Source organism: Nuphar pumila, chromosome 7 (assembly GCF_984573655.1).
Source record: "Nuphar pumila chromosome 7, dmNupPumi1.hap1.1, whole genome shotgun sequence".
In the NCBI taxonomy this organism is placed as follows: Eukaryota; Viridiplantae; Streptophyta; class Magnoliopsida; order Nymphaeales; family Nymphaeaceae; genus Nuphar; species Nuphar pumila.
In genome coordinates, this window is record NC_143255.1 from 118,378,071 (window position 1) to 118,396,283 (window position 18,213).

At 37.1% G+C, this 18,213-nt stretch overlaps 1 protein-coding gene across 1 annotated transcript in view; it reads right to left on the minus strand.

The window, feature by feature from the left end:
• Nucleotides 1-934: 934 nt before the first annotated feature.
• LOC149833149 (zinc ion binding/nucleic acid binding/hydrolase) overlaps nucleotides 935-18,213 on the minus strand; it is a 149,652-nt gene continuing 132,373 nt past the window's right edge. The window contains exons 13-15 of the mRNA XM_090014940.1: nucleotides 10,935-11,208; nucleotides 10,492-10,719; nucleotides 935-1,783 (exon numbers count right to left, since the gene is read on the minus strand). Of these exons, the coding sequence (XP_089871066.1) occupies nucleotides 1,298-1,783; nucleotides 10,492-10,719; nucleotides 10,935-11,208 (988 nt within the window). The 3' untranslated portion in view covers nucleotides 935-1,297. The remainder of the gene's footprint in view (nucleotides 1,784-10,491; nucleotides 10,720-10,934; nucleotides 11,209-18,213) is intronic.

The window sequence follows — 18,213 nt, forward strand, 5'->3', positions numbered from 1 at the left end:
TTCCTTTTGAATGTTTTCTCCTTGCATGTGATATGGCATCTCTCTCTCTCTCGTATTTGAATAATTGAATCTACGCTTATAATGATCATGGCCGTAATGGTGATGATTGGAAAAATGAACGTGGTAGGCATGGTGAATCATAAATGATGATATTGGTGGTGGTAATGTAGTATAGATAACAATATAATGATGAACATACAATGGTGATTAAGCAAATAATGTTATTAGTTATAGTAACGATGGTAAGGATGATGAACGAGAATATGATGAATATGGTGAAAAGAAAAACTATATAATGATGAAGATGAAAACAATCATGATAATGCGGGGTTAAAACAAGAAAAAAGAACTAATAAGAAGAAGAATGATGATAGCAACCTGGCACCACCCCTAAGAATTATTGTATTTTCTGTTTGGACGGGTTTGAATACCTCTATCATTAGGATCTTTTGGATTTGATGATTCAAGAGGTATTAAGGGGTATTAAGAGGGGTATAACAGTATTTTAGAGACAATAAGAGTTGCATGGGCAATGTTCAAGTTGTAAAAAAGAACAAAGAAGTTCATGTTGACTCAACGCCTCAGAGGATTACTTTGGTTTTTCAACTTGGCTCAATGCCCTAGGGGAAGCTTCATCATTTTTCAAGCTCAGCGCCCCCCTAAGGGCTTCCTCATCCTTGGGGTAAAGAGATATCTCTCAATCAGAGCAGGTTACTTTTGATTGCTGGTGCAAAGATTGGAGCTGCGTTTTTGCCATTAGATTCAACATATCCATCATTGGATCTACTTGAAGCAACCCTAGAAGTGGAGATCAATCTCGCTCGAAATCACTGCCACAACCGGTTTTCCATCTAATTTTTCATCAAGGCCAACCCTCATCCTTATAGTCGCCTTGGAGCAGACAAATCCCTAATCAATGTACACTCATGTCCAATTGGAAATAATAATAAACAAATAATAATAAAATAAAATAAAATCACCATCAGCACATTGGCAGGCTTCCAATTGGAAAAACCTTTGAGGTCCCTCATGTCCACCGGAGTGTACACTCAGCTTCGACTTGCAGCAAGGGATGCCTCCATGGGTTTTGAACTAATGAAGTCCCGTCAGCTTGATGACTTTCACAAGTCACTCGTACCAGATGAACTTTTTCTCAAGACCCACAACATCAAATTCCCAAATTGCTCCACTTAATCGTAAGACCATACAATTTAAAACAAACCAATAATCACTCATATCAAATTCCCAAATTGCTCCACTTAGTCGTAAGACCATGCAATTTGAAACAATCCAATAATCACTCATCTATGGACATTGGCCTGACTTTGCATACCTCTACATCAAAGCCACAATCTATTAGAGCCAGCAACCACGCATGCTGCTGTTCTGAAAGACGATCATTTGGCCCTTTAACTTCCACAAGCTTGATCTTGCCTGAAATGCCAAAGCTCACAGAGTGCAGCTCATCAGTACTCTTCTCTCCATTCTCACACCACCAAAGAAGCAGGTCAGGCATGCCACTTGACCAGCTCCTGTAATCTTGAGCTAGCATGCGGCAGAGAGAAGCTAAGGTTGCACCCTTGATACAGGAGACAACCAACTGAAGATCATTCAAGGGTAGGCGATCCCATCTCACACCCCTGCAAGAAGTTCCCACATGAGCATTCCAAGAGGCAGTGAGGACTGAAATAGCCATTCCCTCCTCAATCTTTTGTAGCTGGGACTCAATTAGGCTCCTCCTTGCTAGGTAAAAACTATCACACTCTAGGTCCAGTGGAGCTGTCTGCATCCAGAAGTAAAAAAAAACACAATAGATCAGGATAAGTAATAAGGATACTATGCATCCACAACAAGGTTTTCTTAGATGTGCATGTTCACTCCACAACATACTAGGAGCATAACACTAAGCTAACTTCATACAGGCTAAAATGCCCATCCAACTGGCTCATTTCATGGACAACAAGCTCAAAGGTACTCCATGAGTATCCAATTTTGTAGCAGTGTACACGTGACAACAAAGCATCAATTTTAAAGTGACCTGCTAAATACTAAAGAGCTCAAGAATGAAACAAGTGTAATGAAATAAGAACAAAAGCAAACAAGAGCCGCTCATAGGCTTACAATAACACAACCAACCCACAAAAGAATCACTTATAGATCAATCCACACCACCCACACAAGGGCCAAGAGAGTAAAAAATAAGAGCTTTTGTATTACACAATGATTGAGAAAGCATGGAAAAGATACAAGGGGAGAACCCTTATTTATAACAAGTTAAAGAGATAGGGAGCAGCCCAACTAGCTTTTGGGCTGCTCCCAGCAGTCTAGTTGGAGCTGTCCCAATCGATGACATCAAAAAAAAAAATAAGTAAAAACAAATAAACAAATAAAAGGTACAGTCAGCTCCTAATGGGTTGACCTCTATTACAAAGTAACAAGACCGAACCCTTGATGGATATTTCAGTTTGCATACATATGGACTTACATATATGTTAATATATACATATAGATATATTGAGAAATGGGTAGGTGCTAAATAAAATATGCTAAATAGGTTTTTCTGCTTCTATTTAGGAGGAATTCACACCTGGATCATGTGTTTTTGATGAAAAAAATTATACTTGGAGCCTCAAAATTTTATAAAGATTTTGGACCATTGATTTTTTGAACCTTATAAAAACCCACCCGTGTCGGAATAGAACACCTCAAGAGCTGATCCCTATAAAATCAAGTACATATATCACATATGTATGGTCAGAATTAAAAATAAAACAAAAAAATCCCTAAAAACTCATTTAGCATGTATCATTTAGCACCTACCCATTACTCTAAATATATATCTATATATACATATGAATATAAATATTAAAAGCACAATCCTAACACCCCCCTCAAACTCACGGTGTAACAACCGAGAGTTTGCCAAGTAAAAAGTGAAATCTAGGTGACGAGAGCGTTTTAGTGAAGAAGTTTGTTTGTTGATACTCAGATGATACATATGGCAACGTGATGATCTTCTTCAGAAATTCCTCACGAATATAGTGGCAATCCATTTCAATGTGTAGGGTCTTTTCATGGAATGTATGATTGCTTGCATTGCATATTGTATTCTTGTTGTCACAATAGAATCTCGAGGGTTCTGCAATGTGAACTCTCAAGTCTTCTAACAATTGTCTCAACCATACTAATTAAAAAATAGTTGTCGTCATAGCACGAAACTCTACTTCAGTGGAAGAGAGTGACACCTTCTGTTGTTTCTTGCATCTCCATGAAATTAGAAAATTACCTAAAAAACACACAGAAACCAGTGGTTGAGCATCTATCATTTACATCCGCTCCCCAATCAGAATATGCAATAACTTATAACGGAAAAATGGATGAAAGAAATAACCCATAATTAATATAATTTATAATATATCTAATAATTCTCATTACAACACTCATATGTATTGTAGTGGGAGCATGCTGAAATTAACTAACAGAATGAATAGCATGAGAAATATCAGGACGAGTAATAGAGAGATAGGATAAAGCTCCAATCATTTATCTATACAGAGTTGGATCCTTTAGAGGCAAAAAACCAAAGTCTGTCATATCAAAGTTGACTCTGAGCACATCTTTGATATGACTAACTGTCTGCTTATCACTGCTTGTGATAATTATATCATCAACGTAGAGAAGTACTATCATCATTCATGCATTAGAAGACTTAACAAACAATATAGTGTCCGTATAACAAGATTTAAAACCAAATTATATCATCACGCTACTAAATCGATCATACCAAGCATTGGGAATTGCTTCAGGTTATACAACGTTTTTCGTAATCGAAGAATTTTTTTATGTACTAAATTTAATCCTAGTGGGGGATTCATGTAAACCTCCTTATTAAGATTACCATTCAAAAAAATAATTTTCATGTCCATTTGCAAAATGGGCTATTTTTTAATTAAAACTATAGAAATTTTTTTTTGTTTTTGTTTTTTCTAAAGATTTTAATTCATCATTTATTGCATCAATCCATTCTTGATGATTTTTAGCATCATGGTAAGATGATGGTTCTATATACGAGTGTAAAGCAATTAGACATGCTCTATATTTGGGTTCAAAAGAATCATATGATACAAATCTACTAGGAGCCTTTGAAATTCCCATGAATCTTCTAACACTAGAGGAATTTATATCTTGATTTTGAGAATATCTTTCTAAAGCACTTGGAGGATGGTTTTCGGTATGTCGAGTATAGATTTAAATTTCACTACGAGGTTAGTCTATATTATCAAGACCCTCATTCGCATTCCCATGTGCATCATGAGTGTCCTCATTGTCACTCATATGCACATCATGAATGTCATCACAACTCCCATGTGTTAAGTTTTATATATATATATATATATATATATATATATATATATATATATATTTATAATGATGTAATAGGTAAATATCCTCTAGGCATATTTTTGTCCTTTCACTAGTCATGTAATAGGTTGTGCACATTAGGGGAACAATAGCCTTTTGTTTATTTTTTATACAAACTAGATATTTAGTTTGTAGTTGAGGGCATAGTGGTCAAAGCCACATAGAATTGTTGGGACCTCCCCAACGGCTCCATTTTTAGGTGTTGGGAAGTGTCTCAAGGGCTCTATGGCTTTTTTGTGTGTATAAATAGTAGTGTTCCCCCTCCTTGTAACTCAATGCTTCTCTTAAGCAATTATGCTCAATAAAGATGAATATTTTTTATATTTTATACTTTTCTACTTAGTTCATTAATGTTTTATATGCACTTAGTGCTTGTGTTGTTGTCCCTTGTTGGCTATTGTTTTGTCCTATAGTGGACTTGTGCTTGTACACATTGTGATTGCGATCTTGTAAGCCCTTAGTGGCATTGGTTTGTCTTTATACATTTTTGTGATCGTAATCTTGTAAAGCCCTTAGTGGCATTGTTTTTGTACTTTTCGCTGTTTTATTACATGGTATCAAAGCCAAAAAATTCTTCTTGAAAATTTGCCTCTTTTGGGTCTTGGGATTCTTTTGTTCAAGTTCGTGCTTCGTGAAGGATTCATGATCATTGTGTGGCTTGGAATCAAAGAAAGTATAGACCCGGTATGTATCTTATATCTTCAAGTATTTCTTATGTTATCTATTCCATGCATTATGCATGAGAAAACCCTCATTCTCTTTATCGTTAAAATATATATATATATATATATATATATATATATATATATATATATGTGTGTGTGTGTGTGTGTGTGTTATTATTATTAAAAAAAACTCTTTAAATGATTTTTTAATCATTGTTGGACTTGTTTTTTATTAAATATCTTATAAGACTTATTTGTTTATTTTTGAGAAATTAGATATATGTATATTTCGAAAGCATGTTTGAATCTTAATTTTTCAAAACATGCTTTATTTGAACAAGTCATGATCATGTTCATATTGTTGAACTTGGTTTTGTTCTTTTTTGATAAATTGTTATATATTTTAAAATAATGGTATGTATTTCACAAGTATAATTTTATGAAATTTTGCTTGAACTTGCATTTAATATTTTGCTTTACTCTTGGTGTACTAAAAGTAACATATGAAGTGTTAAAAATTATGATCTAGCTTATAAAATATTTTTTATTGATACTTGATCCTTATGCGCTTATGATTACCTTACATGATAAATAAGATTGTTTGTTCGTGCATAAGGTATTGAGCATAATTTTTTATGGGAAATTATTCACTTTAATAAATGTATTTTATGGGTCTTTTGTGAGACAATAGTTATGATATTAGGTGATTATGTTGTTGATCCTTTTTTGTGGTACTTATGATTATGTTATTAATCTCATGACATTATTTTACATGCTTTGCATATTATTTAAATATTGTGTTGCATACTTAGTTTTTTAATAAAATATTAAGTTGAGAATCATGAGAAATTGTTTTTGAAAGTTATAAGTGTTTCTCTCATAGTTCACTTTAGTACTTGTCACTTATTGATGGACATGTTTGTCCACTTAGATCTTTGGTGGACATGTGTGTTTTTATTAAAGACTCGGTATTCATTGGATACTTGTTATTTATAAAATATAAATTTTTATATTGTGCCCTTGGTGCCTTAAATTTATCACTTGCATATATACTTAAATTTGTTCCTATGCATGTCTTTTGTATAAGATATGTGGCTTTAAATTATTTAAATTATTGCATATACATGAGTTCTTTTGATCTCTTTGTGAGAATCCATGATCAGTTGTACTTGTGTATGCACTTGGTTTTTTATATGATTCTTTGAAAATCTCTATATAGGTTTTGGTCCTCTTTAATGACATTGATTGTCCCATAGTAGACTTGTAATCTAGATTGAGTTCTCTCTATATAGAGCTTGCTTATATTAATAATGCTTATTCTTGCATGTGTTAAATATATATATATATATATATATATATATATATATATTTATTTATTTATTTTTGTATTGCCCAATAGGAGCATTTTGGTCTTTTTACTTATACTTATAGTTGTTTATTAGAAACAACTTTTTATCATTTTTTTTTTCTTTTCTTATTTTTCTTTTTTTTATTTTCTTTCTTTTGAGCCTTGGGGCCCCACTCTTGGAGTTGTTGGCGTCCCAATGGTCATAAATATGACCATTGGGAGCTCCCCAACGACTGTAAGAGTTGGGAGCTCCCAGGGGTCTCCTCTCCTTTTTTTATATAAATAGGGGTGTTCCCCCTTAACTTGTATTCATTCATTTCTCTCATATTCTCAATAATATTTACTTTTTGTTTGCCTTTTGGCATTATCCCTTTGTAGATTTGTGTGTGCACTTAAAGTGCTTGTTTACTCTCTTTGTATTTATCCATTATTGAACTTGTAAGTGTTCTACACTTTGTTATTTGTAATTTCGCTTACTTCGTTACATGGTATCAAAGTCATTTGGATTCTCTAGATCTTGGAAGCATTTCTTGTGGTGTTTAAAGATCGTGACAAAGGTGTTATCACTTTCTTTGTCTCAATCTTTTTCTTATCGTCATGGAGCATGAATCAAAAGTGGAGCTCTCCTTCAAACTTAATTAATCAAACTACTTGATGTGGGCATCAGCTATGGAAAATCATCTTAAAGAAAAGAAACTTTTGGGTTTTGCGATGGGAACTTCTCTTAAATCATCGTTGAAGTTCACTAAAGTTGAAGGAGTTGTCCAAAAAGCTCTTATTGTGGATTATCATCTTAAAGCCATCAATTATCATCAAATAAAAGTAGAGTATTGGGAAAGTAACCATGCCAAAATTTTGGCATGATTTATGAATAATGATAACATAAAAACATGTGCCAACATTACTAAATTTAGAAGAGCCAACGAAGCTAGGTTCTTTCTTAAGGGTATGTATACCCAAAAGAATCTTGCTAGACAATATTTTTGTCAAAATAAAATTAGATCCACTAAGCAAGGAAACATGTGTGTCCATGATTACTTTAGTATTTTGTCCTCTTTGAGATGAATTAACTCTTCTTGAGCTTAAATGGGTGGCTCCCGAAGGTATTGAAATGAGAAGAGAGCAAATTGAGAAACAACACCTTTTTCAATTCCTTCATAGTCTAAGACCGGAATTTAAACAAGTGAGGGCTTCTTTCTCTTCTTTATAGGACCAAAGTTATGCCTATTGAAGATGCTCTTGTCGAGGTATGCCAAGAAGAAACCCGTCTTGGCATGACCCATAAGAATGATGATGTTTTAACCGTTACTAGGTTGGGTTCCAATATAAAAACCTATAAGCCACCACACTTTGTAAAACCAAATAATTATGGTAATAGGCCCAACTATAATAGTGGATATAGGAAGGGTGTCACTTGCCATCATTGTAATGAACTGGGACACATTAGATCGGTATGTCCTAAGCTTAAAGGTAAAATTGCTTTCGCTGGTGAAATCACACCTAAGAAAGAAGAAGCAAGCAAAAATGAAGGAGATATTAAAGACACACTTAATCAAATATCAGAGGCACTTCAACAACTTCTCAAATCATCCTCCACTTTGGGTGTCGTCATTGCATTATCTTCATCTCCTCTAGGTATGTGGATTCTTTATTCGGGTGCTTCCTTTCATATGACACCTCATAAAAGTGTTCTCTCTAAATTTTATTTTAATCCTATTTCATCTTATATTTCAACGGCCCATGAAACTTCTCTAAAAATAGAAAGTATTGGAACACTTGATTCAAAACATTCTCAAATTTTTTTTGTTCCAAAAATAAGAGTAGTTCCAAAATTAAATTTAAATATTTTTTTCGTTTCTCAAATTTTTTATCATGGTTGCAAAGTTTCCTTCTCACCTAAAGATTGCACCGTGCAGGATCTCCAGCCAGGAAAGCTGATTGGAAAAGGCCATAGGCGAGGCGGTCTTTATTTTATGGAGTTTGTCTCTTCCACCAAAGTTATTTTGTAATTTTGTACATGTCAAAAGTATTAATATTTGGCATAAAAGACTTGGCCACCCTAGCTTTTCAAAGATATCTCTTTTTCCTTTTGGGGGAAATATATGTAATGAAAAACACATATCTTATAAAGATTGCATTTTTTGAAAAATAAAAGCAATTCCCTTTCCTCAAAGAACTTTTGTCTCTACACGGCCTTTTGAATTAGTACATACGGTTGTATGGGGTCCCACACCTATCATATCAAAAGGAGGTTACTCATATTATGTTATTTTTGTTGATGATTTTACTAGATACACAGATTTATTTTCTAAATCATAAATCTGATATATTCTTTTTTTTAAAGAATTTTATATAATGATTAAAAATCAATTCCTAAGCAACATTTCTATTTTTAGATCGGATTCTGGAGGAGAATACATGTCCAATGATTTTCAAAATTACTTAAAACAAAATAAAATTTGTCATCAAAGGTCTTCTCCTAGAACTCAACAACAAAATGGGTTAGCAGAAAGAAAGCATAGACATATAATAGAAACCACTAAGACTATTCTAATTTTCAAAGATATTCCAAAAAAAAATTGGGCCGAAGCAGTTTTAACCTCTACTTAATTAATAGAACTCCTTCATCCTCATTAAACAATGTTTAAAATGACTCTATGCTGATTAATATTAGACCAACCAACCTTAGGAACTGTTTGGATGACACCCAAAACCAGGTTGGTTTTATCCAAATAACCTGGTTTGGTGGCTGTTTGTGTGCCACCAAACCAGGTTTACCATAAACCTGGTTTTGGCAAAACTGGGTTTTCAACCCAGCTTTTGCAGAAGGCCTCCCCCAGTTTTTTCAACCAAGTTTATTGGGGAGGCCTCTTCCTCACCCACTTCCCACCTACCTCCACCACTCTTTCTTCAATCTGGCCATTTTCTGCCGGTGACTGGCCTGAAAATGGCCAGAAATCAGCCTTCTTTTTTTTTTACATTTTTGCATTTCAAAGCACAGCCAGCCATTTCCTAATCGGTGGCTGGCCGGAAAATGGCCGGCCAGCCCACTTTTTTTTAAACAATTTTTCAGTTTTTGGGCTGGCCGGCTATTTTCCGGCTGGGAAATGGCAGGGCCAATGTCTTCCTTACTGGACGGCACCAGCCCAGCTGGTGGCTGGCTGGAAATGGCAGGCAATAATTATCTTTTATTTTTTAATATTTTTTATTTTTTGGGTTGGCTGGCCATTTTCCAGCCAGCCACCAACCGGAAAATGGCCAGCCAATTTTTTTTTTTGTTATCCAAACAGCTTTAAAAGGCTGGCTTTTGGAAAACCAGGTTTTACCCGTCACCCAAACAGCCTATGGACACTGAATTATGCCTGCTACACAGAAAATTATATGCAAGCTTTTACAACCCATCATAACTTTTGACCATCAGACTTTAAAGTCCAGTAAAATATACAAGGAGAAGGTGACTATGTAAAGATGGCACCCTAGAGAACTACAGTAGAATAATGCATTTATATTCTTATAAGCAAGATTAGCTCAACTAAGCCACATTGCACAAACATCTTTAACCAGATAGACGTGAAAATATGAAGCATAGACCTGTAAGTGGTTCATGTCGAAAGCCACAAGATATCCCACTAAGATAACGATTCATGGCGTGTGCAAACACATGCCTGCCCACCAGCATGCACACATACACACACACACAGGACAACAGTTTAATACTTATTCAAATTGATAATCCACATATTCTTTCTCACAATATTACCAATATATATTTTTTAGTCCTGCAACCAAATCCAAGAAGAAAATGAGCTTGCACATGTCAAGTGATATCTGTGATTTCAATTAACTTTAAAAAAAAATACAAATTTTAAAAATCAACTAAAGGTCTAATAGAAACTCAACGAAGCCATCAAGTTCAGAGTGATACCAACTTTGGGGTTTGCTCAATTTGACCATATCACCTACATGGTCGTCTAGGCATGTGGAAGTGCATATGAACTCACTAATGGATGCGTATAAGAATATATAGTACATGTTTTATTTGGAAAAGAAATGTACCTGAAACCTAGTCCTGAAGACATCCGGGATATCGGCAAAGATGACATCCCACATGAGAAGGGCAAATAGTGTCATCCAAATGCCACTTTCTGAATGGACACCTTGCCAACCTTCTCCAGCATAATACTGTAGAGCCAACTCCTCTACTCCACATTGCTCTCCATTATGGCCATAGAACCTGCTCTTGATCCCTTGCTTGTTGTCCAATGGCCTCCCCCGCACATGGACCTGAGAATTAACAGCCACAATCACTAATAAAAGGTGACCTGAACAACACAAATTACATGAAAAACTACTAACATGGATTATGGATTGTCCCCCAATTGTCTTATGCAATAAAGACAGAAAAAGAAGCTTCTTATTTGTTAATCCAAAAAAGAAAACTCGAACAAACAATCGCCACACACACACCTGATAATCATTGAAAGAAAGAGGGCACATACTTCATTGATCTTCTGCTTCAATAATTTGGCAAAATCAGGTATCTTCCACCGTCTTGGTGGTCTTCCTAAATGTAGAACACGCCTTTGTAGAGCAATACGTGATCCAGCACGAACCCAATGATCAGCTAAACTCTCTTCTGCAACTGAAAGGCTCTCCTCCAGAAGACCCAGATGCTCTAAATCCACAGACAACCTAAGGGCCCAATATCCCCGTTTTCCATGACATGGAATTCTACTTAGTAGCTGCTTTAGAAGCTTTATTGCATCTTCATATCTGAAAACAAGAGGACCTAACAAATCTGATATTTGAATATAAGAATATTTCTGTAGAAATACCGAACCAGCACCTGCTACATTTCAAATCAATTTTCAACACAAGCAGGTTCTGTACATGTTTAGAGATCAAAATCAGTAATTTTTACAAGAATACTTTCAGCAGTGGAAAATGCAAGATGCAAACAACTCCTATCATAGACTAGATACTTGTTTAGTAAGGAGATATTTGAATGGAACACAAAATAATGATAATGATGACTGGAAGAGAAAAGAAATACTCAAGATAATGAGCCTCCACAAACCAAAAGGATCCAGATATTTGAAACACAAATGAAAGTATGAAATTCTGTAACTGACAAAACAGATAAGCACTCCAATCCTCAGGTCAGGTGGCACTCTGTAGATCACACAAATGCCATGTCCAGAGTGCCTTCTTGAAAGTAAGCAGCTAGGACGAATGATTGACGAAAATTACAATGCAATATTACACTAAATGCTAAATACAAGTACTCTCTCTCTCACTTCCTTGTCTGATTAAAGCAAGCCACTTGTGAGATATTACACAAAAGAATTTTTGGATGTTAAATGTATTGGAAGCCTGTAATATAGTATAGCATAAAGTTATGTAAAGTTGTAATACCCATGAATTTTATCAGAAAAATAAACTTGAAATATATGTTTTTAAGCTGGTACAAGGATAATTGTGTGTGTGTGTGTGTGGTGGTGGGGGGGGGGGGGGGGGGGGGCTGCATGTTTTCACGCAGCCGCTGGAGAGATATGGGGTAATCGACCCCTCTTCCCCACGATTCCCTCCAATCTTCTCTCGCCACGATCTCCCTCCTCCCTGATTCTCTCCATATCGACCCTTCTCACGCCTTTTAACCCCATCTCCTCTTTCCTCTCATTATATCACTCTCTCTTTCATTCACGGTTCAAGGAAGGAATTTCTCGGATTCACGGCTGTTCGAGAGTACGGAAAAAGAGGGAAAAGCTTCAATAAAAGGTGGGATTTGCTATAATGCCCCAAAATTTCAAACTTGCGAAACTTTCAGAAAACAGGCAAGAGACTAGAAAAATCTCTTTCCTTCAGAGTTTGTTTAAGAAATCAACGGAAGACTATTCTTTTGTTAAATTCAGAAAGGCAAGCTGACAACTTTAGGCACGTTAGCTAAAAAAACCAAACTCACAAAATTCGGATATCCCAAGGAAAATCTGTTACAAAACCCAAAACGTCCAGGACGCGAGCTAAGAGCAGAAAGAAGAAGTCTTGAAGTCATCTTGTCATTGCGTCATCGCTCGTGGTGTACCTAATCATCACTTGTACCCATAGAATGGGTTAGTTTCACGAAAAACTAGTATGTGCACAAGAGAGACTACAGGAAACTAATTTAAGTACATTTAATTCAATATGCTAAGCAGTTTAAAGCAGATATGCAATTAAACAGGTAAGCAGTGCAACAGGGTAAGCAGTGCAACAAGGTAAGCTGTTCAAAGCAAATAAGCAGCGCAACTGTCAAATGCAGCATGACAATTCATTTGATCATAAGTTGTGAACTACCACGCAACAAACTTGTTCTCGTTCCTAGAACGGGGTCTCTGCATCTAATCATTATCAGGTCCTCGTTTGTCGCTCTCACTACTTCTAACAAACGCTTTGTCCTGAACCACCTTAAATATCTCTCAAGGCCTTACGCGACCAACTGTCACCGGTTATGACTCACCTAAGGCGTCATACTTTCTCATAAAAACTCACCCTTCTATAGAAGGTCCAAAACATGATCATGATCTAAGATCGCTAAAGATCTGATTCTCACATCAAGGTTCAGCATGTAATCATGTTAAAGCAGAAAGCTAAAACTATAGATTCATAAGTGGCTATCGCAAACAATCTCGAAAGATCATCACAGCTCACCCTAACTTTTTATGGTAAGCAAAAACACAAAATCCACGTCGGATTGCTAAGTCTGGGAAAAAGTACGACCTCATAAGGAATTACCGCCCTAGAGGGTATACCTGGTCTTGGACGACACACTTCCTCATAGGATTTCACCGTCTTTGCAGCTAGCCGCTCTTGGATAGTATACCTCCTCATAGAGATTCTACCGCTCTAACCGGATTACCAGATCTGGAAAATGTACAACCTCACAAGGAATTACCGCCCTAGAAGGTATACCTGGTCTTGGACGACACACTTCCTCACAGGAGTTCACCGTCTTTGCGGCTACCCACTCTTGGACAGTGTACCTCCTCACAGAGATTCTACCGCTCTAGTCTGGTCACCTGGTCTTGATCATACATGCCCTCACAGAGAAACCTTTAGGAACCCGGTCCCCAACAAATGTTATATCCAATGAAAATAATTGTGATACACGCATCAACACAAATGATCGCTCTCAGGGTCGATAGCCACTATTACAATCAACAAGATCAACGTCGGATCACCTGGTCTGGAAAATGTATAACCTCACAAGGAATTCCACCCTAGATGGTATACCTGGTCTTGGACCATACACTTCCTCACAGGAGTTCACTGTCTTTACGGCTACCCGTTCGTGGACAGTGTACATCCTCACAGAGAATCTACCACTCTAGCCGGTTACCTGGTCTTGATCATACACGCCCTTGCAGATAATCCTTTGAAGATCCGGTCTTCAAGAGACACCCTACTTAGTGATACATGCATCAATACAATCGACTGCACTGAACCATCGACTGCTCTTGGGGTCAATAGACACCAATATGGGCACAAGCATGTATATCAGCAATATGCATCGTATCACTTCACATGGTAAAACAAAACACACAATCACCCATTCCTCCAATAAGGTTCCATGAATCATAAACATTTATCGCATGCTTTCAACATTTCTTATCACGTGGCACATCAATCATATCACACAGAAGCATATAATATTACGCATCGAATTATTGCCACAAGGAACATTACAATCCTCAAATAGGACCTCAAAGCATGCATAAACGACACATGAGAACATGCAGATATAGCAATCCAGCTGATTCTATAGGCGAAGAGTAACTAACTCTATCTGATAGCCAAACAAAACAACTGAATAAGACAAGCACTCATAACAATGCTTGCGATACATACAATTACCATCAAATGGCTCAGTCCATCAGCAAGTAATTAAATTAATTGTAAGGCATAAACCATTGCACCGCAAGCTATTCATAAGCTATACCTGATAAGCAATCATACGGCAGCAGTTATATCACAATATGTAAGCAGCTTATAAGACAAGCGGCAACATCAATCCTAGTTGACACCAGTTCGTAGATTATGAGTTGTATGCAATCACATCAATCATAAGAGATGCAAGCCAACAAGTGCTACGCTACAACAAGCACCAAGCAGTTCGACCAAGGGGTAAAGTAAGCCACATGCTAATATGTAGCAACTGGCATAATGCTATTATTATAAGCGCTTAACTAGTATGAGAAGCTAGTTATTACTCAGGAAATAACTGTGTAAGCAGTTTAACTAGATTGAGTAACGCCTTAACAGGCATGCACAACTCAACGAGTAGCATACTGAACTATCGAGCAAGCGAGCAATCAACCAGTGTGAACAAACTTTATGTTTCGATATTACTGGCCTGCGGGTACGGACAGGCAAAACGTAGAAACAGCTGGGACTAGTTCGGGCATTTGTTATTCTATGTATTTTCAATAACCCGAATAGCTAGTTGAGTCCGCTCCTAAAGGGACGGCTTTAGCCGAGAGAGGATTCCCCAAAGGCAGGTAAACAGTGTCACGGATGCATCCAACTTCTGCAGAAGTGTTGAGCTAACTATTGTAGCCCATTTCCCCTAACTCCAATGACTGGGGAGGCTAGATCATTGCTCATGGGGTGGTTGTTAACATGTCCATTGGAGTTTTATACCGCTCTATCCTCTCTCTTGACAAACAACAAGAAGCGAATGGATGCGTTAGGGGTTGCTTAACTAACAACTCATTGTATGTTGTGGTCTTTAAACCACTCGAGCATCTTGCCTGTGAAGGCGAATGTGAGGTCATTTTATGTGTTTACAGTATTGTGCATTTAGCACTGTTCGAGGTCGCACAACTGTCTCATCCGATCATCGCAATACTAGCGTGCAGTGCACGACTACAAGTACTCTAGGATGAAAAGGGTATAGCAACTCAATAAGAGCCTCATCAGAAGTGTTTCATAAAGATGTAATGCTTCTCAAAATATACTTTGACATTCTTTATCTTTTAAAACAGCCAAAGCTTGTGCCAACATTTGACATGCGATTTTCTAGAATCTCATCCGCTATCGATGTATCTACAAGCCTCACATGACTCGATACCAGCCTCGATAGACAGGATATGGATTTCTCAACAGAACCCCCGCTAAGAAGTTCGCTCGAACCCCAATTCGGGATCACCCGAGATATGCCGAATAGACGAACAAAACCAGCCAATCACATCCTTCCAAATGCTTTGATTTGAGCAGTCTTTGATGCTTTTGCGCAGCTCTCTAAAATCTCAAGTCGACTCTGCAGGACTGCGTACACAAAGAGCCAGGATCCTTACGAGGTATCCCTCTCCTTAGACGAGGATGTATCGCTCGCTCCTGACTGAACTCTTATCGCAAGAGGGAGAGTGGTAGATGTCTCTTGCATCCTCCACGAGGATGCCTCAAAAGCGTATGCAATGAGCGAGAACCTGAGCATCATCTGCAATAGCAAGGCAATAACAACACATATGCAAAAGCAAGAGTCTGGGCGCAAAGCGCGACGGCAAAGTAAAGACTGTAAGGAGTGCAACGCAAAACCTTTGCGCAATGCGCGACAGCAAAGTAAGGATTGTAAGAAGGAGTGCAACACAAAACCTTTGCGCAATGCGCGACGACAAAGTAAAGACTGTAAGCAGGAGTGCAACGCAAAACCTTTGCGCAATGCGCGACGACAAAGTAAAAGACTGTAAGCAGGAGTGCAACGCAAAACCTTTGCGCAATGCGCGACGACAAAGTAAAGACTGTCAAAAAGTAAACGACAAGGATCGCGAATCTGCGTCCTTGAGTTAAATGCGTACTTATATATATATATATATATATATATATATATATATATATATATATATATATATATATATATATATATATATATATATATATATATATATAAGTACGCATTTAATGATAGTCATGCTCAAGATCTTGGAGACTTCTCCATTCCTTTTCATGAGATAAATCGTGACTTCATGCGCAAGATTCAAAAGAAAGAAATTGCAGAGGCTTTGAAGAAAATGAAATCAAGAAGGGCAGTTGGCCCAGATGGTATACCTATCGAGGCTTGGAAATGCTTGGGAGAGAAAGGTTTAGAATGGTTGACAAATCTTTTTAACTTGATTTGGCGAACAAATAAGATGCCTAATGAGTGGAGGAAGAGTACTTTGGTGCCTTTATATAAGAATAAGGGTGATATACAAGATTGCACAAACTATCGTGGTATAAAACTCATGAGTCATACTATGAAACTTTGGGAGAGGGTGATTGAGTCTAGGTTGAGGAAGGTTGTCATGATATCGGAGAATCAATTTGGTTTTATGCCTGGAAGATCAACTATGGAAGCTATACATCTTCTTAGACAACTTATTGAAAGATATAGAGAGAGGAACAAAGATTTGCATATGGTTTTTATTGATTTAGAGAAGGCATACGATAGAGTACCTAGGGACGTTCTCTGGTGGACAATGATGAAGAAAGGTGTTTCTCTCAAGTACATTAGTATAATTAAAGATATGTATGAAGGAGTAGTAACCAATGTCCGCACTTGTGGAGGGGTGACAACCAATTTTCCGATAACGGTTGGGTTACATCAAGGATCTGCTTTAAGCCCTTTCCTATTTGCGATAGTGATGGATGAGCTTACGAGATCAATTCAAGAAAATGTACCGTGGTGTATGTTGTTTGCTGATGATATTGTTTTGATTGATGAGTCTAGAGCTGGGGTTAATGCTAAGTTAGAATTATGGAGACAGACATTGGAAGCTAGAGGTTTTAAGTTGAGTAAGAGTAAGACTGAATATATGGAATGTCGGTTTAGTAAGCAACGAAGTAGTGATGGGAGTGTAGTGAAGCTTGGTGAGCAAGATATACCGGTGAATGAATATTTCAAATATTTGGGATCCATCATTCAAAAGTATGGAGAAATTGATGGAGATGTAAATCATAGGATAAAGGTTGGGTGGATGAAATGGAAAAGTGCTACTGGAGTGCTGTGCGATCGTAGAATGCCATTGCGGTTGAAGGGAAAGTTTTATCGGACAACTATTAGACCCGCTTTACTATATGGTACGGAATGTTGGGCTGCCAAGAGACATCATATTCAAAAAATGAGTGTAGCTGAGATGCGGATGCTTAGATGGATGTGTGGAAATACAATAAAAGATAAGATTCAGAACGAAGAGATACGTAAGAAGGTAGGTGTTGCACCCATTGAAAATAAGATGCGAGAGAATCGTTTACGGTGGTTTGGACATATTCGGCGAAGGCCTAATGATGCTCCAGTTAGAAGGTTGGAGAAATGGGAAAATATATTAGTTAAAAGAGGTCGGGGTAGGCCTAGGAAGACTTGGATGGAGATGATAGGAAAGGATATGAATGCTTTGAACCTCACCGAGGACATGGCGTTGGATAGAAATGATTGGAGGAAAATGATTCATGTGGAAGACCCAAAATGAATTTCTTTTTTGGTTCATATCGCTGACCCCAATTGTTTTGGGATGAAGGCGTAGTTGTTGTTGTTGTTGTTGTATATATATATATATATATATATATATATATATATATATATATATATATATATATATATTTAATGGTCCTCTTTAGTTAATTAAACTTAATTCAATTGTCCAAGTCTTCTGTGCAATCTTCCCCTACCTTGGAGAGTTGCGAGCTTGCTGGCGTCTGCGGGTGTAAACAATTGACGGCTCGGGTCACGCAGCGCGAGCGGGATCCATCGTACGAACTGTAAAA